This window comes from Mytilus californianus, unplaced genomic scaffold (genome assembly GCF_021869535.1).
Source record: "Mytilus californianus isolate M0D057914Y unplaced genomic scaffold, xbMytCali1.0.p SCAF_2, whole genome shotgun sequence".
Taxonomy (NCBI): domain Eukaryota; kingdom Metazoa; phylum Mollusca; class Bivalvia; order Mytilida; family Mytilidae; genus Mytilus; species Mytilus californianus.
In genome coordinates, this window is record NW_026262668.1 from 35333544 (window position 1) to 35360771 (window position 27228).

Below are 27228 nucleotides of genomic sequence, written 5' to 3' on the forward strand. Positions count from 1 at the left end.
TTTACTGTTTAGTCCATTTTTGATAATGTCCTCTTGGCGTGGCTCGGTACTTATACATCCCGCCACTGTGTTATTGTGCCATCGTCATTTTTGGTATTCTTGTCTTTCATCTTTGCTTATGTGCTTTGTCTATATGCCATTTTGTTTTTCTTTGGTGACATATTTATTGTTTTTATAGTGATTAAGATTATAACACAATGTTGACTGCAGTACCCCTATTTTTGACATTTTTACCTATTATGTCTGTTTGTTTTGTTCACACATTTTTGTTAATATGATGGAATTTTATGCGACTGTCATGCAAGTGAGAGGTTTAGCTAGCTATAAAACCAGGTTTAATCCACCATTTTCTACATAAGGAAATGCCTGTACCACGTCAGGAATATGACAGTTGTTTTCCATTCGTTTAAAATAATTGAGCTTTTAATTTTGCCATTTAATAAGGGACTTTCCGTTTTGAATTTTCCTTGGAGTTCGGTATTTTTGTTATTTTCCTTTTTATAAATGTACTTTATTTGGATTTACCAGTGCGATCAGACACGCGCATGTTTTTCAAGCAGAATTTTTTTGACAAACTATCACAGTATACAAAGCAAAGTTTGAAATAAACCCACCTAAATCGGATCTCAGCTAAACACCGCGCCATTGTGAAATGGCCTAATGTTGTCAAGTTTAAATAACAACTGTCATTAGATACAATTATCCACCAAAATATTAAATACATGGATCGAGTTATTGTGAGAAGCGCACACACTTGACACTCTATTCCCAACATACTTATAAACAAGTTATAAAGCTAACCAATTGGTATCTATATACAGTTAAAAGTCAAACATGGAAAAAAAATGGTGCTGCTTTCTCATGATTTGCTGCGATATTTGTATAAAACGGAACAAGGAAGTTTATAAACTGCTTCTTTTTTTAATTTACCTTGGAGTTCGGTATTTTTGTAATACTTTTTTCATAATTTATTCCTACACAAACCTAATTTTACAGGTAAACACATAGTCCATAACATATATACGAGCACTGAACAAATTATAAAGAAATAATTTAACACAAGATTATGTTTACCGCATCACAAAAGTGTCAAAGTAGTCCCTTAGAGATCGTTTAATACCGCACACCCAGAATTATCTAAACTGCTAATATTTTAATTCATTCAATTTATTGTATGAATTTTTCCCTGTTATCCTTTAATCTACTATCCTCCTGCCTGGCGTATACATCACACAAATTTGACCAATGGAAAACGAATAGCAATTTGTAGACACTGGCACTAAAATGATAATGAAAGTTTTTATATATTTTTTTTTGGTAATTTCATGCAAAACATTAACATATAGATTTAATTTAAGTTGTTTATCTTTGGGCAACAAAGAAAAATAAAAATAACGACATTGTAACTTATATAAATATTGTTCTTGATACTGTTACTCGAGGGTCTGGATGGGGTTACTTCATTTCTGTACTCGTAAATTTTTTAGGTCATTTTTCTCTATTCTTTATATTTTATGTCCATTATTCTCTAATCTTTACATTTTCTGTCCATTATTCTGTATTATTTATATTTTAACACCCCATCATTCTGCATTCTTTACTTTTCTAACCATTTTTCTCTATTTTTTATTTTTTTTGTGATATTTCTGTACATTTTGCCCATTATTCTCTATTCTGTAAACCCTTTTCAAAGCGTCTTGCATGTCTCGAAAATCTATGATGTATACACTGCCTTTTGTTCGTTTTTATGTGGTACATGTATGCTCTATATCAAATCAAAGATCATTACGATTTTGTGTGTTTGATATATATATATATCCGTTGATGGAAGCCGTATTAAACTTGCAGGGCAATGAGAGTTTTAGCTCCATTTTGTAGTCATATAATATCAAATTGATTAAAGAATCAATAAAAGAGAAAATGTGCTACGTGTTCCTCCTTCATTAAAATGACAACTTACTGTCAGGACAGCACACGTCATAATGTGTGTTACAGCTATAACCTTGTGGACATGCTGCATTAATACAGCGAACAACACTGTAGTAATCTTGGCGATATGGTGGACCAAATGGACACGCCTGACCTGGTATCAGTTTATTCCCTACATGTATATCTGAAAAGAAATATTGCTTGACCTTTTGGATATTTTACCAATTTAGATTTCATTTTAAGTACATAAAAATAAAAACAAATATTTCAAGATAATTGGTTGGGTATAACTTGCTTTTAAAGTGGTTAAAAGCAGAAAGTGTGGTTAGAATGTATTGATTGACCGTTGTTTCCTTAATGTTCAGTGGCAAGTATTTCATGCATATTCACGACATTAGAAAATAAATATGTTTTGTCTTGCAACAAGTCCCCCACAGACCACCCAATCAACAATCAATCCAATTCTATATCCTCGTCGTTCGGTCTCTGGTGGAGGCAATCGTCTCCTTGTTTACACTGAAGGCTCAATCATTGATTATAGGTATTTACAACTGCGAGTATATGATGATATCACTGCAGTCAGTGCTTTTGTATTGGTAAAATAACAGTTTAATATTGATAGCTGTGAAATTAAATTTGGTATAATGTTATTTTATAACTAACCGACTGAAAATCATGTTACCTTCAGTCTATATGTGCTCTAAAAACACAGGTTAAAATAAATTTTGAGAAAAATTCAATAAAACATTAATTGTGAAATTACTTTACAAGCTACATTTTACTCTAGGTTGTTAAGAACCTAACGTAAAATGTAAAACTACTCGGACAACTTAATGCTCAAATGAAATATGTAATCAATTTTTGTACTGGAAGCTAATTCACATGTAGAGGATGAGCATGCAGAGCAGGAGACGCTGATCCTGTCGGAGCACACAGTCTCGCTCAAGAGGTCATGTGATTCCCACAGTTTTTCTTTTACATTGATTTGTATATTTTTAATGGATTTTTGAGACTTCAACGGTAAACTATTAAAGCCTCTTATTTCATTATGCATAAAGTGTTTAATACTTATAATGAATTTATTTCAAAAGTACGTGCCTCTCATTACACTTTTCATCAAACTCACCTATCGACAGGTGAGAAAGTTATGTTTAGTGATAATTAAGGAGGTGACTGGAAATTAGTGACTGCAACCACATATGCATCATGTTTGACTATTAAAAGTACGTTACGTTGTAACAGTACCATTAGATCTTCTGCCGTCGGACTTTAAGTCATCAGGGGTATCACAAGCCCGGAAGTCAGTGTGTTTATATTTTCGTAATTAGAATTTTGATATCCTCCCAAGTACGATGGTTTACTATCCTTTAAAGTGTCGGGCTTTTATTATTCCTCAATATTTCTTATTTTTGGAACTAGAGTTCCACAAGGGAGAAAAACATTTTCGAATGACGTATTCTGCATCATATCTTGGACACTATGTAACTTTGAATTAAATTTTAATAAACTAAGCACAACAAGTATGAGCATAACTTACCAGGATTTTTTAATCTTGAAATTCTAAATATAAAAGGATCACGTCCACATGAACCAGCCACGTAATGACCCGCTTCTCGTAACACATCACTAAATAAAATCTGTTCCTCCTCTTTGTAGAAAAATACCTTAGAAACTCCTTCTATATGAGGATACTGTAAATACAAATTAAAGTTTTTATATGGTTAATCGTTTGTTCTTCAGGAAACTTATCACTTTTTAAACGAAAAGTGAAATTCTTATAAATGAGCTAGGAAATTAGATTTTAAAAGAAGAAATTCCAGTTACGATTGACATGAGTCTGATATACTGCGATTGTTTCTTTATGTATGAAATAGCTTGTATGACCAACAATTAGACATCGAAAGTTTAACCTGTCTTTTGTCTTAAACGCACAACAGTGTTCATAATATTTATGTGTTTAACAGCAGTGTGCTCATTACACAAAAAAAAAAATAAAAAAATGCAGACTGAAATCGACGCTACATAAGTTTGCGGTCACCATCAGGAATTGGTTGATCGATACGACATGTATATCAACTCTTTAGCGACATGTTTTCGCAGTCTTAGATATTTAGTTATCAGAGAGTCTGGTCTGTATTTTACCGATTGTTTCCTATTCACGAGTGTAACGTTATGACTGAGTGTGGATTCGCATGACTGTTGATGCATGCATAGCATGAGACGCTTATCCTGTCGACAGAGTCGGTCTCGCTCCTTCTGGAGTTTATGCAATTCCACCAGTTTTCTTTTGCTACCTTGACTGATGTCTTCGTAATAGGTTGATGAGGTTTAAACATCGGTACGCTATTGTTGCTTTAATTCAAACTACCGATAGTGCATTGTTTGCCTTGTTAAATACCTGCTCGTTATCAAAACTAATAACGCCTATTGGTGTAATGTTTATTTTTTTTTTAAATTCCTTGAAAGTTTTTTTTGTTACAGAAACTCTTCAATGTGAATATTTTTTTGTGATTTGAATTAAAAGATTTAACATATTCCTCATTCAAAAAATAGTCTGATCATACAGATATGAACAAGAATAAACAGTTTTAGTCATACACTCGAATGCCAGGTTCGATCCGCCTCCAGGTCAAATCAAAGAATAGAATATGGGTATTCACTGCTTCTTAGCTAAAGCATATGACATTTTGAAGAAAGAACAAAGAATGGTTGGCTCGGAGTGAAAATAATGTGCCCAGGTAGGTGAACATACCGTATATCTTGCTTACTGTTACCTTTTGAACTAGCACGTTAGACACCAATCTCATTGTTTCGGTCTATTACAACTCAGGGTTCATATCCATTTCACAAAAACAAGTTCTCATGCAATATTTTCCACTGGGCGTTAAACACATCATCATTATCATCTTTATCATTATTATTTGGACATACCATAAGCATCGCTTTATGGGTAAATAGTATCAATATTACTCTTACATTTGATATATTTTACATGCATTTTTCTCAAGGGCTTAGAAACCAAGAATTAAAAAATAATTCTATACCAATCATTTCATGTATTTTTCTGAAACTTACGACAACTTGCTTTGTTTTATTGACTACAACTTTATAAGAATCCACCAAATCTTTATCAAGCATACCCGCATAACAGATATCCCGAATACGTTTTGACCGCATCCCAAATGTCCTCTGAAATATAAAATGCTTTTAGATGTCAGATGTTCATATGATACAAATAAACTCATAATAGATACAAGGATTGAAACAGACAGAGAGAGATTAATAAAGATATTAATACAAACCAATTAATTTAAAATCTTCTTTGAACTCAACCAACTCAACACAATTTGGCTATCGCTCCATAATATGACACGGTTAGCATTAATGTGAGTCAAAATGTGAGATAAACGACTTCTAATTACTGCAGCCATTGGTTCTAGTCTTGGTATTGTTAGCTGTTTTAAAGTGTTACTCGATTTCTTGTCATTAGAAGTGAATTATGTCCTTCCGAAATGAGACATGCAGAAGCTCCCTAAGTTTTCATGCTAACATTCATAAATGCATTATCGCAGTGTCTCTGTTCGAAGCCGATCATTTGTTTAGGTAATGACGATGGATAATAACGGCTTTGTCGCTTCGTTTATATCTCTTCTGATAACAATCCATTTAGTGCTTATATAAACAGGCAATGGCTCGTCCCAATTCATATTTTCGTCCAAAAGTTTTTACATAACTATTTTACATCCTACGGTAACTGGACAGATGATCCCAAGTGGACCATCAATCGTGGACGATTCACTTAATTAGTACTTTGCGTTTCATGATGAGATATGTTTCATGTCTAGGTAATTTTCAGCATACTTTAATGTATCATAATCTGTTTTCCAATGCAAGCCTAAAATCTTAAATACCTGTGCTATGTCGAGAACTTTTTTCAGAGTCTGCAAATTCTTTTAATAGCTAGTTATTTACTGCCCACGAGAGTAAATTGAATCCACTGTCTGCAAATAATTAACGAGCGAATAACGTTATGATATTGTGACAATTCATCTTCGAAATTAAAAATAGCTAATATTGTCTACGTACAAATCTTTCGTAAAACTGTCAGTAAATTCTGTCTGATGGTTGTTGATGCGTTTTGATACTAGTATAACAGCATCCTATATAAAGGTTGAGCAAGTGGCTTCAAATAATACAGACTTGAACCTATCAGTTGTAACACAACTGCTTAGGTCTGTTGAATTACTTTACCATACGGCGAATTTATTAATGCGGAATCTTAAAGTATTGCGGTCACATCATTCAACATAGAAGGTACATTAATCGGGCGGTGTCCGATGTTTGCCTACAACTACAATCACACACGATCTTGATAGGTGTAGTTGCTTTCGTTAATGAATGATGAGGGAGATAATGTAACTTGGTATTTGGTTTGACTAAATCTTTGTGCCGACTTTCTCGATAAACCCTCGCTTTTCCTGTTCTTCAATGATTTCTCCATACTTCTATAACAATTGAGGTTCTTTACTAAGCCGTCTACTTACATTCCTTCGCAAGGCAACTGCTTTGTTTGTCGGTAATGGCAGATGGTTGGTTTTTCAAGGTAGCTTGGTGACATACTTGTTGTCAAGCAATAACACTAATGAGTTTTCATACATCATTTGAAATTCGTCCAATCTGGACGAAAAACGCGTCTGGCGTACAAGATTATAAGCCTGGTATCATTTATGATTTTATCCTGTATTTGTTTTCTTTCCTTCTATACCAAGGACTCGATTTCCAAAAACACTTTGTAAGATTACGTTCCTGTTTGATGAGACACAACAACTATCAATATTGAATTTTCGTTTGATCCTCTTATACTTGTCGTTAGTCCAGAAAGCAAATATCCAAATTTGGATTCTACTGCAGTCGGTCCATGATTGTATCTCCAACTATACTCCAGTAAAAATCTGCCCCAATAAGTAAATTATTATCAAACATGTCATCTTCGGTAATTCGGTGTGTTAATCTCAACCCACGCAAATGTCTCATACTCCCTACTGATTTCATGTGCGTTTGCAGAGGCAGTGCCATTTCAGGTATGCTAAGTACCTCGAGCGCAATGTTTTCTCCATCATCAGCTTGTATATACATCGTTGTGGATTGCATATCCCTTACCTCTCTGTTTTTCTTCCGAATCAAGAAAGGTGCCGTTGATACCCATTATATATTTTTTAGATGAATGCTTCTGTGACGAATGACCCTGGACGCCTTCGTCTTACAAAATATTAGCATCCGTTGACTGAATTCCGAAGGCTCACGCTAGCGACAGTGGTTTTCAATATAACATTTGAAGTTTTCCGTGGTTCGAAGTAAGAGTATAATACAATATTACAGTGATCTTTATCAACATGTTTATACGATTCGTCCACCTTGTTTTTCTTAATACATATACATATATGATGGCGTTTGTTGAATATCTTACATGACTTGACTCGTAGATTTGCAGTCAGCTAATTTTTGACGATAGAGACATTTACAAACATATCCTCTGTCTTTTTATTACAGCTATACGTGCATCTATGGTTGTGATTTTTGTGCAATTCGTGACAAAATATCATGTCTTAAAGTAAAATTTATTCTCAAAAACTGACTTTATTGGTTTTCCGAACGTTGATTTTGAAAACGATTTCATATTATTTAAAAAGGTATCAGTAGCGAATCGCACAGCGTTTAGTAGCTTGTGATACTCGCTGTTTGTTGTAGACGACGAGCGTGAATTTGTGGTATGTGTAGATTGGTGGTTTGCTGCTGTTGAGGGTTGGATGATACATGTAGATAATACTGATTGTGTTTAAACGGTATTAAACTTTCGGCATGAGGGTTCAAATTTGATGAAATTGATTCATTTGCGGGTGAACACTGAGTTTTGCAAGACTTTGCTGATTTTGTAAATTGCCGAAGTTTGAATTCTGAATTGAACATATACACATCTGAGTCCTGTATTTTCTTTCTATTCTTCTGTGTAACAGTTTCAAGTGACGTTAAAATTTCCTCATAATCACCAACGGAACTTTACCGAATTTCCTCAAATTTCCTCCGGAGTTTCTTAACTGCATCTCTATATCCTGCTCGTTTGGCTTTTAACTTCACTTCCATTATTTCATCTGGTTTTGATACCAATATCTCTTAGTATGGCATGAACTTAAGAAAAAAAACGCCTTGTTAGTTTTGTGCATGAATAGAGAATGCCAAAGGAATTACGTCAATGATAGTGACGTTACAATTGCGCGGCGTGCTATACTGTACGTCTAGTTAGCAAACTTTACCAAACATATTTGTTATATAAAAAAAATATAGCATCCACAATATCGGGCTTCTTGATAGGGTTAAAACCCAATGAGCTCCTTGTACATCGTAGATTTTGAATGCGCTTTGGAATGTGTGACCGAACAGCTTTGATCCATTCAGATAAAGTGTCAATATAGTTTCATTTAATCTGACTGTCTGGCATATTCCTCATCTGTATCCATCAGTAAATATCAAAAGTTCTTTTCTAGTTGATGGGCTTGGGTACTTGGTATTTCGGGCATTTGGCTAACAACCGTCTAAGTTGTTCATTATTTACGATGGAAAGGTAGCCAAGTATAAGATGACCAGCGGGCAGGGTGGCAAAGATCCGGGTTTTATGAGTATTGCCCAGCCCACTCGGAAATACTGGTAAAACCCGGGTTTTACCGGGTAATACTGGGCAATACTGGGTAATTTGAAAACACTGGCCTGAATCTTACTGAGGATTCATTGATTTATCACAGATGCAATACATTAAAGATATACATATAATTTATAAGTTCGCTTGTTTGAGACTCTTACAAATGTATCATAAAATGTATAAATCTGAGAAAATATTGGTCCAGCAGCTCTAAGACATACACAAAGAAAAATAAACACATGGGAAAATATTTCTCTATTATGTCTATAATCCTCTTAAAAATCTATTGAATTGCCATTCAGTCTAAGCTGGTCAAACATGAGGTCAAAGAATTCAATTAAAAAAAAAATATATATAACTAATATTAAGAATAAACAATTAATTAAATGTATTAGCTTGGAAATGACTTTTCATTAGAACATACTCACCCCTTCTCGTCCAATGAAAAGTCAGTTTTTTCCTTCTAATTTTCATAGTACGTGGCTTTCCATGCACTATAAAATGCTATACATGAATGACTTTTGATTGTAGATAATTATGAAAGTGAACTCTTAAAAACTGCTCTAATGAGGTGTACTACTCCCCCAAGGCAATTTCCAAAGGAAAAGAGCAAAAAAATCATGAGTACTGTTATTTGCCTAATTATTATAAATGAAATCAGGAGAACATTGTAAATGTTATTTAATGGTGAATATAAAGACCCCCCCCCCCCCCCCCCAAAAAAAAAGAAATGAAAAGGGGGGAAAGGTTTAGGTAAAAAACATTTAGTATTTAATCTAATTTTTAAACAAGACCTGAAAACCAATGTTTAAGAATCAATGGCTGTTAATAAAAAAGAAAGTTTTGGAAAAAAAACTCAATATATTCATCAATAAAAAATAAGCATCCGATGTTGAAACGATTGTAAATCAAAATTGATTGATGAAGTTTTTTCATTATCAAAAATTATACAATTTAAGAAAAGAATATTTATATAACATTGTGTTCTTTTTAAAATGAAGGAATTTTAAATATATCAGATTAAATTGTACCTGAAGCAGAAGACGTCTCCATTTTTGAATAATTTATCCTTTTTGTTATCACAAACCTATCTCATTGCTCTTTCATTCCATTAATTGAAATGGCCATTTAAATGATTTACATCCCTTTTACTAACCAAGGCAATATTTAAAGTGAGCTAATATCAAAATTTAATTTTTACAATGAGAGGCATATTTTGTTATGTCACTCGAAGGTGTGAATATGTTCTAAATTGGTCAGACAATACTTGGTCATGTTTTATGAAGATTTTAAACCCTCGGCTACGCCTTGGGCTTTAAATCTTCATAAAACATGACCAAGTATTGTCTAACCTATAAATAATTGTTGTTCATTGCATACTTACATGTACATCACTAATTAATAAGTAATTATTTAGATTATCACACATGTTTGTTTATATAATAGTAATCAGCCTTTTTTGTTTTGACAAGTGTTCTTGACATGTCCCCTTAGGGTGTTTATTTAGCAATATGAATGTATATCAATCAAAATTTACAATTCACTTCAACACTGCACTAAAATGCATTCTATTCACAGTTCGGATTATTGAAACAAAGCTTGGTTATAAACAAGGTATTAAAAAATGTGCAAAACTTTATTGTACTGCGCCTACATAGATTTATTGGAGAAGAGAAAGACATAGTTTTAAAATTTACTCTCAATGGTTATCTGTAAAAAACTGTATATATATTTAGCTATAAAACTATGAAACTACAACATGTCTTTACTATTCTGTGTAAAAATAGACTTAAAAAATCATATTGTCCAATATTGCCCAGTATAACTCATTTCTTGGAGTATTGCCCATCACGGGAAAAACCTGGTTTTCCTACCCTGGTTGTCCCGCCCGGGTAATACTTTATAAACCCTGCCAGCAGGACTATATTTGTATGAGGACGATGAATAAAATATCGGGTTGTTTGGATTTTACATCAATGAGGGTAAAAGTCTCTATACCCTCTCGTGGTTGAAAATCTTTGATGCAATAGGTTTGGTATAGGTATATGAAATCACAAGTGTAGTTTTATCTTTAAAGTAATAAGGTAATGTGTTCTTCACTGAATTTTGGTGGACAATCAGCTGAAGGTCAGACGAATCCTAACACACGGACATGTACCGCCAACGCAACCACCAGATCCGCATCTCTACCTCTCACATTTTGTGACATCAGTCGCAGGCGAAACAAAACCGTATATTTGGCAACTAATGGAGCGTACTAAAAATAATTTATACTCATTGCAACCCGGCGGAGAACATTTTAGCGCATTGACAGGAAATTTTAGCGCAAGATTTTTAACCCATATAAGCGAAAAGTTAAATTATCAATATAAAAAAGAAGATGTGGTATGATTGCCAATGAGACAACTCTTCACAAGAAACCAATTAACACAGAAATTAGCAACTATAGGTCACCGTACGGCCTTCAACAACGAGCAAAGCCCATACCGCATAGTCAGCTATAATAGGCCCCGAAATGACAAATGTAAAACAATTCAAACGAGAAAACTAACGGCCTAATTAATGTACAAAAAAATGAACGAAAACAAATATTTTACATAGCAACAAACGACAACTACTGAATTACAGGCTCCTGACTTGGGACAGGCACATACATACAGAATGTGTCGGGGTTAAACATGTTAGCGGGATCCCAACCCTCCCCTAACCTGGGACAGTGGTGTAACAGTACAACGTAAGAACGAACTATAAAAATCAGTTGAAAAAGGCTAAACTCATCAGATGGGTACAAATAGAGATACATCTAACAAAAACACAGAGTGGACGTGGCCGGGTACTTGTACATCCATACAACAAAAAGACACTAAGTACAGATCTGAGAGTACTAGCAGTTACTGACAGCTAGTTCAAAGCAAATGACAACTAATAAAAACAATCATGCATCAATAAGACTAGATTATCAATCAGTACACATCCAACATCCAATGGATTTAGTGTAAAGACGTCATAAACAGTAAAAGAAAAACTTGACCTTGTGCAATGCCAAGATAAGGTATCGACATATTGTAGATCCACGAAAGTGCATATGTATATAACAATAATATCTAGATTGCTTTTAATTTACTGATAACAAAATCAATATTAATACAAATAAAAACAATATCCAAGGATCTAATTACAGTGTTGGATTGGTAACATTTTAGAATAAGTTTATTTAAAGGATTGCTAAGTTTACCAGGATCGTTTCTAAATTCCCGGGCACGGTAAACAACATCTCCGTAAAAATGAGGATGTGCTTTCCCGTTTGAAATAAGTTTTCTAAAGGTACAACCAAACTTCAAAACCAAATCTTTATATCTATGGAACAAGGTTTTAAGTAATGCCCATTTTAGCATCAATAAAGCACAATATAGAAAATATCATGTCAATTTCAATACAGCAATGAAAGTCTAATAAGTCAACACAAATGTTACAAGTCCGTTTTAGCCTGGAATTTATATCATAGAGAACGTACGTCATGGGCTCTTGATATACCCCCCCCCCCCCCCCTGTCCATTACTGCTCATAATATTGCAGTAGGAACTGTTCCTTGTCTTTATCTTGTCTAGATTGAGGTGCACATTCATCTATACTTCTAATTTTGAAATATGTTGTTGGTTGCAATTTGATGATAGTATCCAGAAAACGTAAATGCTGGTTGACAACTATAAAATTGCTCATTATAATGGCCATGGAACGACTCTGGACTATTACTCGTTCGCTTTGAATTACATGGAAATTCTGCCCATAGCTTAGGGAATCATAGAATCTTCAGTTACATAGTATTCGGTCAGATATTCTGTTTATCCTATTAAGGTAGCCATCACATATTATACTTTCCTTTCCTCTGTTTGTTCCAACAACATTTATTTCCATGATGAACCAAAGTGTAAATGCAAACAACTTAAATATTAGGCCAGCATAAATTACTGTTCATGATTTTAGTATGGTGAGTATTATTCAACCAAGTAAGTTTGCGCTAAAATAGGCTATCGCAAATACAGGTGAACAGATTAATCCTGCGCTAAAATGGGATATAATGTTTGCGCTAAAATGTCCCCTAGTTGTTCAACCTTTGCAACCATTCTGTTCAAAATTCGGAAACGCTAAAATTAATGCAAAGTATGTATAATACATTTAAATAAATACCTTTAACCTTTACTTGGAAAAGATAGACATATTGTTAAACAAGCTTAGCATTCTAAAAAAGATTTATTTCAGATTTTACATTTTTATAGTTATTTTTAAAGAGAACGAGTTAAATTAGAATTCCATTATATTGACAACAATGGGTGAGCAAAACAAACAGACATAATAGGTAAAACTGTCAAAAATTGGGTACAGCAGTCAACTTTGTGTTATAATCTTAATCAATATAAACACAAACAACTATGCCAACAATTAAAAACAAAAAGGCATGAAGATACTCTAAAGACAAAGCACGTAAGCAAAAATGAAAGACAAGAAAACAAGAAATGACCATAGCAAAATAACACAATGGCGGGATGTATAAATACCGAGTCGCGCCAAAAGGATATTACAAAAAATGAACTACAAAGTATAAAGGTTTAAAATATACAAAGACAAATAAAAAGAATTACTATCACACGTAATTAAGATGATTAAAAAGTCAATACTTAGAATCTATACTTCAAGTATTATTTGTGAAGTTGATACGGAATATTTATCAACAAGGTCTTGGTATTTGCCGATGTACTTTTGTTTAGAAAAAGGACAAGACGTCCTTTGACATAACCCTGGTTCATCAACTTTTTGCTCAGACACTGGTGACGTTTATAAAATCTGAGTAGCAGCTGCAAGCTCTTGAATACCGAATGAGTTGGAAAATGTATATCCTATATGCAGGTGATGTTGGTATATTGCTCCTTAGGAGGGGGAAATTTATAATTCCAAAATCCAAATCGTCTCGTTTATTATAGATTCTGGTACTGAGATGACCGCTAATATTAAATTCGAGGTAAAGTCTAAAAATGATGCGGAAGAAGCCGTGTCTGTTGTTTCTTTAATTTCTACTTCTGAAGAAAATATTAATGGAACCCAATCAGAAAAGTTGGGATTGTTATTGTTAATAGAAAGAACATCATAAATATATCTATAATAAGTCAATATTACCCTGTTTCTATCAAACAAGATGTAAGATGTCATTAAGCGGAGGAAATCGGTTGTATATGACACTATACGCTGAACACGAGAAGCCACAAGGGTATAAGCTTCTTCTGTGACAGAGCCATCAGGATGTGTTACTCCATACTTCAACTGAAATATAAAAGTATAATACAAATAACAAAACTAAGGAGGCGCGTTTCTGTAATGACTTTTATCAAATATGTTTTGGTGTTTTTGACCAAAGGGGGAGAAGCAATAAAACGTTACAGTACCCAAATTGCACCGAGTACCCATATTGCACCCATTTAGCAAAAATAGCAGCATAAATATTAAGTTTTCTTAGAGACTAAAACAATTTGTATTTTATGAATTGACATTATGCACGTCTTTCAACATGGCTAAATATATTTAAACATACACAAAACGTTCACAGTACATATATCAAGAGGTGAAGTATTCACTGGAAAAAGTCAAATCTACGGAAACGTCGCCATGCGACGTTCACATAAAGTCAACTTTTAAAGATGAGCAATTAAAATATGTTACTGGTATCCATTTCTTAAAAAAATAATGTTAAGCATGGACTATTATCAAATTGTTCTAAATATTTGGAGAAATAATACAAAACATCAGTTATTCGATTTTTACGGATGTGAATTTAAGCATGGATGCAATTTGGGTACTCCTCATTACAGAATCATGGATCGTTTGGACCTTTCCATATAAGCGGGAGGTTTGGCTAGCCATAAAACCAGGTTCAACCGGTCATTTTTTTCTTAAAATGTCCTGTACCAAGTCAGGAATATGGCAGTTATTATCAAATAGTTCGTTTCTATGTATGTTGGTGTTTGTTTTTGTTGCACTACAGTGTTTCTGTCGTTCTGTTGTTTTCCTCTCATAGTTGATGTGTTTTTGGAAACTTTTGTCTGGATCATAGATAAACGTTTGTGAAAAAACCTGTCAAATTAGGTGCAATTTGGGCACTTTCACGTTACATACACGAAATTTTAATACAGCAATGACATTTTATGATTATTTGAATCCAGAGAATACATTTGATGTTTGCCACTGAACTTTAATCAAGTAACTCAATCGAGCCATCGGATTATGTATTGCAGTGACAATATGAAGAATACTTGTCAAAGAACAGGGACAACAGAAAATTGTTTATTCTTGTTCTAACGAGTCACATTTGTATGAGAACATGAAGAAGTACAGTGGTGTTTACTTTGTTAATATTTAATAAATCAACTTTCAATGGCATGTTTAAATTCATTGAAAAGGGTTTTTGTGTAAGCAAAATAAACATAAAAAGAAGATCAGTCTAAATGGTTTAAGGTCAGTTACTAAGTTTGAAGGAGTTACAACCCAATTTTGTTCTATAAAAAACAAGTTCATTTGTTTTTCTTATCACATGGATGATCCAGAAACCCGATAAATTGAACCCAACTTCGGGTGCTGTAGATGGGTAAGTGGTTATTCGTAGGGTTACTCATTACAAAGACATGAAAAATATCATGAATTAGGAAAGAAAGGGTGAATATACCAAAAAGAAACGCAAGATGGTCACGTGTGACACAGATTGATTGATTGTTGGTTGCTTAACGTCCAGTGGCAAATATTGCATGCATATTCAGGACAATATGTGACACAGATATTCATCAACGTTTAACAAGTAAGAAAAGGTATAATAAAGTTGAATTCAACCTTACGGTTGACCGACTGATGCTTGATAAGCTTAATTGGCAGATAACAATACGACGATGATGCTGATTTATCGATGAAGATTGTATGGTGGAATCTAGATAGATATAAGAAGATGTGGTATGAGTGCCAATGAGACAACTCTCCATCCAAGTCAAAATTTATAAAAAGATGTTTATTTCAATAAACTGAAGGGCACGCTGTCTCATTGACGGGCATATATAATATTACGGAACTATAAGCAATTCTCATATAATTGGAAGGTTAAGCGAGCTTTAAAACCAGGTTTAACCAACAATTTTCTTCGGAAAATGTCCGTATCAAGTCAAAAATATGACAGTTTTTTTCCATTCGTTCCTTTGGTTGGGTTGATATAATCGAACATTTGGTTTTGTTAAGTTTTATGGACTTCCTCTTTTTTGAATTTACCTTGGAGTTGGGTATTTCTGTTATACTTTTTTACACCCAAATCGTCTCATAATTCTATTCCATTTTAAAAGCAACCCCACTATGAAAGGATAGAAAAGAATTTTTAAAAAAATACCACACACTTTCAAATTGAGTTTAAAACACGCAAAAATAGAAAAAAAATCATCACTTCTGATATAAACATAGCCTCTGATGGTGATGGTATGAAAATACAGAAACTCTTGATACAATTCTCACGAAAAAGGTCTCTTCAAACACTGTTTTTCCGTATTTCTAAAGTAATTTCTTGATTATTATGTAAGATATCTAATAATAACTGGAGTAAATTTACATACTTTAACTCACAATCGTTGAACCCTGATATATACGTTAAAATCATTTATAAGTATTACAAATACTTGTAGATCAAATAACGAGCTACTCACCCGTGAAGGGGTTACGATCACATCTGTTTTAACCTGTTTAGATTGAATTGGAGCAATTGTCTGGTGTTGAATAGATGCGCCAGGTTGTATCTGTGGTTGTGGGGGGAGTCCAAATAATGATCGTGTGTCATGTGGTGTTTGCGTAGGTAACGGCGCACCTAGTTCATGTGATAGCTGCGGAGGTAATGGTTGTCCTATGTCATGTGATGGATGAGCCTGTAATGGTGGTCCTGTCTCATATTGATGATGAGGAGAAAATTGCGATGCTGTGCTTTGAGGGGGGTGAATAGGTAATGGTGGTCCAATGTTATGTTGCTGATGCGTCGGTTGTGATCCTACAATATGTGGAGGATGATTTGGAAATGATGGTCTTATGGCATGTTGATGATGGGTCGGTTTTGATCCTGCGTCATGTGGTGGATGAGTAGGCAATGGTGGTCTCATGGTATTTTGTTGATAGGTCGGTTGTGGTCTTACATCATGTGGTGGATGAATAGGCAATGGTGGTCTCATGGTATGTTGTTGATAGGTCGGATGTGGTCTTACATCATGTGGTGGATGAGCAGGCATTGGTGGTCCCATGTCATGTTGCTGGTGCGTCGGTTGTGATCCTACGTCATGTGGTGGATCAGCAGGCATTGGTGGTCCCATGTCATCTTGCTGATGCGTCGGATGTGATCCTACGTCATGTGGTGAATGAGCAGGCATTGGTGGTCTCGTGTCATGTTGCTGATGCGTCGGATGTGAACTTACGTCATGTGGTGGATGAGCAGGCATTGGTGGTTCCATATAATGTTGCTGATGCGTCGGTTGTGATCCTACGTCATGTGGTGGATGAACAAGCATTGGTGGTCCCATGTCATCTTGCTGATGCGTCGGTTGTGATCCTACGTCATGTGGTGGATGAGCAGGCATTGGTGGTCTCGTGTCATGTTGCTGATGCGTCGGTTGTGATCCTACGCCATGTGGCGGATAAGTTGGAAATGGTGGTCTCGTGGCATGTTGTTGATGGGTCGGTTGTGATGCTACGTCATGTGGCGAATTAGCAGGCAATGGTGGTCTCCTGTCATGTTGATGATGGGTCGGTTGTAATTCTACGTCATGTGGCGGATACGCAGACAAAGGTGGTCTAATATCATCTTGTTGGCCATGAGAATGCGGTGATTTTTTTTCGTTTGTACGGTAACGAAATAATGGTGTTCTTTTGTGTTGTCTGTCAGGAGGCAACTGTGATCCTGTATCTTGCAGTGACTGTGCAGGCAACGGTTGTCCTATATCCTGCGGTGGGTGGACAGGGGCAGAAGTAGCAGTTATAGCATGTGTTTTAGAAGGTTCTTGGTTATATGGTTGATGAGGCTGGTGGTTGTGCTGTTCTTTATAATGTTCCGTCTGCGATTTTTTTTTGGAAGAAGGGTCATATCTCGGATCTTGACCTGGATGTTGGGCAGCATTATGGTGATAGGTTGCAGTAGTTGTTTTATGTTCATACGGATCCACTGGCCATACTGGTGGATGATTTAAAGCATCATTAGTAAGAGATTTATGAACCCTTACACTTGGATCGCTTGTCACCGTCTCGGGTGGTCCTAGCTGTGATTGAATGTAATAATCTCTTTCCGGTGGAATATCGGGATGAGTTGTTGTTGTTGACCTCGGTGACTGTAAAGCATTTTGTTCTATGTAAGGAGTTTGTGTCGTAGTACCTCTGTATTCATGGGGATTATAATGTTGAGGATTTCCATGAGGTTGATCATTCTGATGTACAACGTTAGTTTCATGATATGTTTGTGTATCTGGTAATCTCTGATGATGATTCTGGTCAACATTCATGTGTGATCTTTGTGGTTGCACATGGTGACTTTGAGGAGGTGGTTGTCTTTGTTGCGATGGTGGTTGTCTATGTTGCTGTGGTTGGCCTCTTTGAACCACTGTCGGTCGTTGGTGATTAGGAGGTTGCCAGTTAAAATGGGGATTTTGATTATTTCCATTTCGTATTTGGATACCCTGTGACTTCCTGTGTTGCCTGTTAGGTTGTTGTCCTTGTTGCGGCCATGACGGACGACGATGCACAGGTGTTTGTTGTGTAGTTTGATACCATGTCTGATGATTTGATGTATCCCATAAGGATTTGTGGCGTGGTCTAGGCTGTTGCCACTGTGATTGCTGTTGGTGTCGGTGTCCCCATTGGGTAACTTGTTGAGGATTTGGTAGTGTCTGTCTCGTGTGTTGTCGTTGTATCTGTATTGGTCTATTAAGTCCCGTTGTCGGCTGGTGCATCTGACCTGCTGGCTGTCCCCATCCATTCTGAAATTGGTTTGCAGGAGGAAACCATCCTGGGTTTTGCCATTGGGTAGAAGGTAGTGAAGCTTGGACAACCATAACTGGTGGATTATCTGGTGGTTCTGTTGTTGGAACTATAACTGTTGTAGTAACAGGAGCAACTGGATGAAATGCCCTTGTATTTGGGTTCCATTGTTGGTGTGGATTATTCCAATATGGGTTATTCCACTGTTGATGTTGTCCGGTTTGAGGAGGATGTGTAGGCCACGATTGTTGAAATGATCTAGGCCACTGTGATGTTGCTTTTGAAATAACAATAATCTGAAATAAAAATTATTTCATTTTTGGATGTTATCTTCAGGTGGGAAAAATACAATTGCGCCTAAATATGGTCGTACTAAGCAAATCTATGGAAAAGAATGGAAGTTGTCTATTAAACCGTCACCCCAAAAATAACAAAACGCTCTTTACAAATCTCAAGCAAAGGACCTATACTGTCACACCACTGTTACACCACTGTCCCAGGTTAGGGTGGGATGGACGCCCGCAAACATGTTTAACCCCGCCCATTCTGTATGTGCCTGTCCCAAGTCAGTAGCCTGTAATTCAGTGGTTATCGTTTGTTGCTGTATATCAAATCTGTCTTTCGTTCATTGTTTTGTACATAAATCAGGCTGTTAGTTTTCTCGTTTGAATTGTTTTACATTTGTCATTTCGGTGCCTTATATAGCTGACTATGCGGTATGGGTTTTGCTCATTGTCGAAGGCCGTACGGTGACCTATAATTGTTAACTTCTTTGTCATTTGGTCTCTGGTGGAGAGTTGTCTCATTGGCAATCATACCACATCTTCTTATTTTTATAGTTTTAATATGAAATAGAAAATAGATACTTCTAATTTTGGTTATTTTGTTTTTCTTCTTCTCCTGGTGGCAATATTACATAAAAGTCCATCATTCGTCTTATCATTATAGTTTATATACTATTGTTAACCACTAATAAAATAATCAACAAGAATAAACTTTTTCCAAAATAACTGTTTGGGAATGTGCACATAGTAAAATTCAGCCCCTTTTCCCTCGGGAAACTGCGTGTAGGCAAAATAACTGTTTGAGAATGTGCTCGTATTAAAAAGAAGCCCTTTAAATTTCAATGAATAACTAGCAGTCATCTGGTGAAATTGGCGGCGCCCACAAGATTCGGTTACAGTTCTGATTTAGACATAGACCATATCAAAAAGACAAAAAACACAAAACATGCAACATGCAACAAATGTAGCATTATCTCATATCTAATTCAGTATAATAATACAATTACGGCCTCATTCGAAAGTTAATAAAGTTAGAATTATTAAATTTTTAAAAGGGCATTCCACCTCGGTCCTACATACATAACATTTTCTAGTTTGGGATATTACTTTTAATGAAGGCCATAATTATATATTATTATCATTACATGTTATGTTTACGAACACTTTATAATAAGATAATTTTGTACAGAAGAAATTATCATATTCAGAAACAGATCAGATCGCTACTTGATGAATACATGATATGAATAATTTTGAAAGGAGGGAAACAGTGTAAATATATGAAGTAGTAATTGCTCATGTATGAGGGTCTGGATGGGTTTTATGGAATAGAGAATAATAGGCATAAAATACAGAATAAAGAGCAAACCAAATAGAGAATAATGGGGTGCTGAAAAATAAGGAATAGTGAATAATGGGAAAAAAAATAAATAAAAAATAATAGAAAATGGTCAAGCAATTTAAGTATACAGAAATGAGACACTCATGTATCATGAACTGAAATGTTTTATCATCTTCACAGTTACTGGGAGGTCAATCAAATCTTTATGCAAGATCTTGCGGCAATTTTTTGGTCAGTAACTATGAAAAACTTTTCTATTTCCATCGATTGCTCAGCACATAGATTTCATTTTCACCTTTAAATAATAAATGTTAACACGTACAGTAAGTATATAGTCATAATCTAAAAAAAAAGATTTAATATTTTCTAATGTTTATATTTCTTAGAATAAAGGAAAGTATTGAAAACTTTAAAAATTTCGCTAACTTAACAATCTTCACTTTTGAAATTCCATGGGTTTCTGCATAGTAAAAAAATGCGAAAAAGAAACATGTGGTTTTCAGAGGACAAATTGAAAACAAAGGTCCGTTAGCAAACGAAAAGAAATATTTAAGCTCTATACTTGTTAATAACTTAAACTTCTTTTGGAATTAAAGCACCAGCGGACTCGATATTTATTAGAATATAAGAAATACAAAAATGTAGTAGTATAATTGTAATTGAAAGTTCATTTGACCAAAGCTGGACATGAAAACTGTAACAATTCACAAGGTCTTGGTGACTGCAGGAAAGAAGGCATTTTCCTTAAATTTTGTACATGTATGTGGATATATATTCACAGTTTATATCTATACACTTTCAGTTAAAATACAAAGAGTTTTGAATAGAAAATCATTGCAAATGTAAGTGTTTAATGTTACGTAAAAATTAAAGATAGTCTGTAGATCAATTTCTTTCTGTAATTCTGATTGATTCGTAGATAAATTATAAGTGTGTTTGCCAAAAAATGGATCTTCAACGGGTAAAATGAATGGCATAAGATCCAAAAGAACTGAAAAGCAAAAAATATCAACAATGTTAGATGATACCAGACGTGAAACCAAAAACTATGAATCCAAGAGAAACACACAAATTGAAAAATATTTAAGAATTGGGTGCTTCTTTTTGTAGTTTAATTCGGACTTAAAAGCGTTGACCCAATCACATTATGAATTAGGTACGTGCTGTCATGAATTTTGCATTTGATTGGGAAATAAATATATAATTTTGAAATGTCTCACTGCTCACTAATGATACCCCCGCCCGCTAAAAGTATAAGGTTAACAGGAAGTTGTTGAGTGATGAATCTGAAAACGCATCAGACGGTATATCGGACTTATATAAACCCTGGAAACAAATTTCAGAAATCCTTGTAATGTAGTTCCTGAGAAAAATGTGACGAAAAATATTCATGGAAAGGATTGACGGACTGACGGATGGACTGACGGATGGATGGGCTGACGGATGGACAGACAGGGGTAAAACAGTATACCCCCACTTTAACAATACCCAACTAAAAACATTGTAAACCCGAGAAATCTGAAAGGGTAAGTAAATAGTGTCACGCGTGGTGTTCATGACAAACAAACATCCGTTTTTTGTATTCACATGTTAAGGTAAATATGTGTCAAATGTTTGAAACATATACATGTTTTATCATAGAAGTCATGCTTTGATGAAAATTTACATGTATTTCTCATTAGACAAAACTTCCTGTAAAAAAGGAAACGATAAATATAGATAAAACATAGACGCGACTTTAATAATGATGTCTGTGTCTTTTTACCTAGAGATCAGGGCTATAGTACATACTTAAAATTGAGAATGGAAATGGGGAATGTGTCAAAGAGACAACAACCAGACCATAGAACAGACAACAGCAGAAGGTCACCAACAGGTCTTCAATGCAGCGAGAAATTCCAGCACCCGGAGGCGTCCTTCAGCTGGCCCCTAAACAAATATATATACTAGTTCAGTGATAATGAACGCCATACTAAACTCCAAATTGTACACAAGAAACTAAAATTAAATATTATACAAGACTAACAAAGGCTACAGGCTCCTGACTTGGGACAGGCGCAAAAATGCGGCGGGTTAAACATGTTTATGAGATCTCAACCCTCCCCCTATACCTCTAGCCAATGTAGAAAAGTAAACGCATAACAATACGCACATTAAAATTCAGTTCAAGAGAAGTCCGAGTCTGATGTCAGAAGATGTAACCAAAGAAAATAAACAAAATGACAATAATACATAAATAACAACAGACTACTAGCAGTTAACTGACATGCCAGCTCCAGACTTCAATTAAACTGATTGAAAGATTATGTCTTCATCATATGAATATCAGGCACAATCCTTCCCGTTAGGGGTTTAGTATCATACCATCATAACATATATGAGAAGAACATAACCCGTGTCATGCCAACAACTGGTTTTTAAATAAATGTGTTTAGTGCCGATGCAAAGACCCTATAAGTGAATCAATATTAACGCCAAAATATGCAATCTTTAGTATGTAAGTGCAGGTTCTATACGAATAAGTTATCAACAGATTTACGAAAGACCGGTAGGGACATTCTGTTGTTAAAATTTGTCAATTCTAACTTGACATTTCTAAATTGTAACTTCTCAGTTTCAAATTGGCATTTCTCACTTAAAACTTATCATTTCTCTGTTCAAAGTTGTCATTTCTCTGTTAAAAGTTGACATTTGTCTGTTCAAAAATGATATATCTCAGTTTCCAAGGAGCTATGAGCATATATGAGGATCTTGGTGCGGTTTACAAATAAGGGAATATTAGCCAACATAATTACTTAGAGAAAAATGAACAAAAAGTGCAAATAATAGAGAATAATGGGATGTAAAGAATAAAAAATTGCTGTGGAATATAAAAAAATTAGGTAATCCAATACTGTGTACAGAAATGAACGATGTACAGAATAAAGAAATCATAAAAAATTAATATAGTAAATTCTTTTTCATGAAAATTTTACAGAATAAGCGTTATTTTTAAAGATAAAGATAAATGCCCTAAAAATTTAATGAATACAGAAATTAAAGCCCCCCCCCCCCCATTCAGACCCTCATATATCAATATTTTACTTATTTTTTCTGCTTTCGAAGTACCTATCTCTGTTACGCTTTTCAGCGACCTCTTAGAATGTAGTTTGGAAAGCAAATATTTATCGCGATTAAATCATTAAATCAATAGTTTTCCTTGCATTTGCATTAAATTTCCACACACAAACTGATGTGTTCAAATTTTAGCTGAAACCATGTTTTTAGTAAATTAACGAATATCGATTTTGATTATGGCAATATTCTTAAATTGTATTCTTTTAGAATGAAAGGGCAGATTTCTGAAATACATGTCCTTCCTCCCTACCATCCCCCCCCCCCCCCCCCAAAAAAAAAAAGAAATAATGTGTAATTACATGTTTTATCTTCTTTCAGAATGTTTTTTTATTCTATATAATTATCCGAAACGGAAAAAAAACATAAGAAAAAACGCCCTATAAATTGCAATCACAGTGATAAAATTTCACTTAACTTCGTCTTCGTTCAAAAAAGGTTTAAAAAAAGAAGAAAAAAAGGAGAAGAACGAAAGAGGTGATTTATCACAGACCGAAAATTTAAATTTACCTTCATTTTTCTGTAAGAATTTCAAATATTGCCAAAATTTCAAGATAAAGATACTAGAATTGCAAAACAAACACAATTTGACGAACTGTTTTTTTTTGTGGGGAAAGGGTGTGAAGTAATGATGAAAAAAAAGTAATTTAACAAAAATACCGAACTCAAAGGAAATTTCAAAACGGAAAGTACCTTAATAAATGGCAAAATCAAAAGCTCAAGCACATCAAACGAATGGAAAACAACTGTCATATTCCTGACTTGGTACAGGCATTTCCTTATGTAGAAAATGGTGGATTGAACTTGATTTTATAGCTAGCTAAACCTCTCACTTGTATGACATTATATTGACAACAATGTGTCAAGCAAAACCAAAAGACAAAATAGGTAAAAATGTCAAAAATAGGGGTAGAGCAGTCAACATTGTGTTATCATCTTAATCACTATATAACAAACAAATATGTCAATAAAGAAAAACAAAATGGCATATAGACAATGCACATAAGAAAAAAATGAAAGACAAGAATACAAAAATTTACCATACCACAATAACACAATGACGGGATGTATAAGTATCGAGCCACGCCAAAGGGATATTACCAAAAAAATGGACTAAACAGTAAAAAATGAAAACAACACGTTAAATAATTTCAAGCGCTTTTCTGTAAAGGTAATAATTTACAAAGACAAATAAAAGAACACCATAACACGTAATTAAGATGATAAACAACGTCAGTACCTATAGAATCTATACTTCAAGACCATCATGTATTATTTGTGAAGCTCTTCCGAAGAACTTTTTTTAGAAAAAGGACGAAACGTTCTTTGACATAACCATTATAACAAAACATTATGTATCATAATCAGGTTAAATATAAAAAGAACCTGTTTTTTTTTGTATTGAACATGGCAGAAGAAATGTGATTTATGAAGAACATACCTTTGAACATTTCAAAAAGAAGTGTTCTTTTATTATTTTACTTTGATGAGCTAAAAAGCCTAAAACCGAGAATGATTAATCAAACACGAAAAAAGTTAACTTGTCCTAGCTTGTTGGAATTCTAGTGAATTTTAGACGAACAGGCTGCATGTTTTGTTATCCTACATTGACCTTTCGGGTTAATGAAATACATATGAAAGTTTGATCTTAAATATCTTTGGACCTTGCAAATAAAAAGTAACAAATCCTACAGGATGTTTGTGTGAAAAACTCATTAGAGATACCAGGCTTATAATTGGGTACGCCAGATGTGCGTTGCGTCGCCATACGACACATCAGTGGTGTATGACCCAAAACAATACGAAGGCCAACTCAAACATTAAGTTGAAGAGTATTAAAAACAGGAAATTTTAAAAAAAGTTATCTGTATCATGGTATCTGTGTCATTGGAAACTTATTTAATGGCAATTTCGAATCTCAGTGAAACAGAATACTTATAAACACAAATTTGTCTCGGTTAAATAATAAAAAAGACCTATGTTAAAGGAAAAAAAAGAAAGTCATATAGAATATCTGGGAATGGATAAAAAATGTCATGTAGGATATAGATTTTTTTGCTATGGACTATTTCATGTACACTAGTCTACAGCCATTATGGATTTTGCTATGACCCTTCTCCATAGTTGGCACAATTGTACAGCCCATTCATATTACCATAAATTTGCAGTAAAAATAGGTCCCGTCTTAAATTCTAAGCTGCATATCTTATTAAACAATGAATTTATTCAAATAAGCATCTAAAACGATCAAATATAATTACAACCGTTCCAATCTATATATGCAATTGACCATAGTTGGCACATAGAAAATGGAGGTTTCACACTGACTGCAGTGTATGTAAAAACAATTATTCACATTTATACAAGTATCCTTTTTTATGCATCAGCAAACAAATGCACATCGATATTTCCTGTAAGGTATACCCAAAATTAAAATACATACAGAAGAGCCCATTCATCGTTGAGGAACCCAAAGGGTGACTTGGGAATAGTAATATGGTCACTCTTGGTCTCCTTCAGACCGGCAATAAAGTCCTTGCCATAATGGGCGTCCGTTTTGTTATGCAGGATATATAATTACGTAGCCACGTCCGGTCAGAACGGGGACGTTAAATCTGATGCCTCGTGCTTGTGGTGTATAGATATAAGAAGATGTGGCATGAGTGCCAATGAGACAACTCTCCATCCAAGTCACAATTTGTAAAAGTAAACCATTATAGGTCAAAGTACGGTCTTCAACACGGACACTTGGCTCACACCGAACAGCAAGCTATAAAGGGCTCCAAAAATGACTAGTGTAAAACCATTCAAACAGGAAAGCCAACGGTCTAATATATAAAAAACGAGAAACGAGAAACACTTATGAACCACATCAACAAACGACAACTACTGAACATCAGATTCCTGCCCTTATATTTTACAGCCATGGGTTGTGTGCTTGTGAGATATAGCCGACTATACGGTATGAGTTTTCCCGTTGTCGAAGGCCATACGAAAGCCTATAATTGCTATAAATCTACGTCATTTGAACTCTGGTGGATAGTATTCCACATTTCCTTATTCTTTTTTTTTTTAAGTTGAGCAATACGTGGTTGTAAAAATGGTGCCCTTGAACGTTCAGGGCCAAAAGTTTCGAAAACCAAGTATGGAGAGAAAAAACTTTCAAAGTCAACTTTACTTGGAATTTAACGTAAACTCATTACTTACACGCCTGAAAATTTATCAAAACACAAACATTTAATTTCAGGGTCGAAGGAAATTGTTCGGAAATTAATTTCTTTAGTCTAATGTATCATAGATTGTTGCAATTATTGAAGATATTAAAAACCCCATATTTTAACAATAACATCAGAAACTGAGAATTTTTGTTTTTATAAACGAAAATACAACGTTCTTTTAAACTCGTGTCGAACAATAACCTTACATGTTTCCTCAACGCCAATTAAATTACTTATGCCAACAGTAATTAAACCGCAATTGATGACGTGAAAGAGACAACACGCACGATTTGAATTAAAATGCATACTCACATTTATAGTTATATCATCAAAAATAGTTCCACATAAAGACTGGTTTACTATATGAGTAAAAAGAAAAAAAAATCATCTTAAAAAAAACAACGTCTTTACAGTTTGAAGTACTTACCAAAATATAAATAAACCTAGTTCTCATCTTGTATCATAATGTGAAAAGAAATATAATTAAGGTAATTAATTATGAAAACGTTATGTATATATTTAGACTTGAATGATAATGAAGTTTTGTCATTAAAATTTAGTTTTTGTTGATGGCTTCACTCATGCATATAATTAATTAAATTTAAATGAATAAACCAT

The 27228-nt window shown here is 34.4% G+C and overlaps 1 protein-coding gene across 1 annotated transcript; it reads right to left on the reverse strand.

Moving 5' to 3' along the window:
• Window positions 1-934: 934 nt before the first annotated feature.
• On the reverse strand, window positions 935-27081 carry LOC127729779 (uncharacterized). Its single transcript, XM_052237665.1, has 7 exons — window positions 27038-27081; window positions 16348-18948; window positions 13796-13939; window positions 5005-5118; window positions 3467-3620; window positions 1961-2113; window positions 935-1279 (listed from the first exon to the last, which is right to left on the reverse strand). The coding sequence occupies exons 1-7, from the start codon at window positions 27062-27064 to the stop codon at window positions 1197-1199; spliced, it is 3276 nt and encodes a 1091-aa protein (XP_052093625.1). The 5' UTR covers window positions 27065-27081; the 3' UTR covers window positions 935-1196.
• Window positions 27082-27228: the final 147 nt, after the last annotated feature.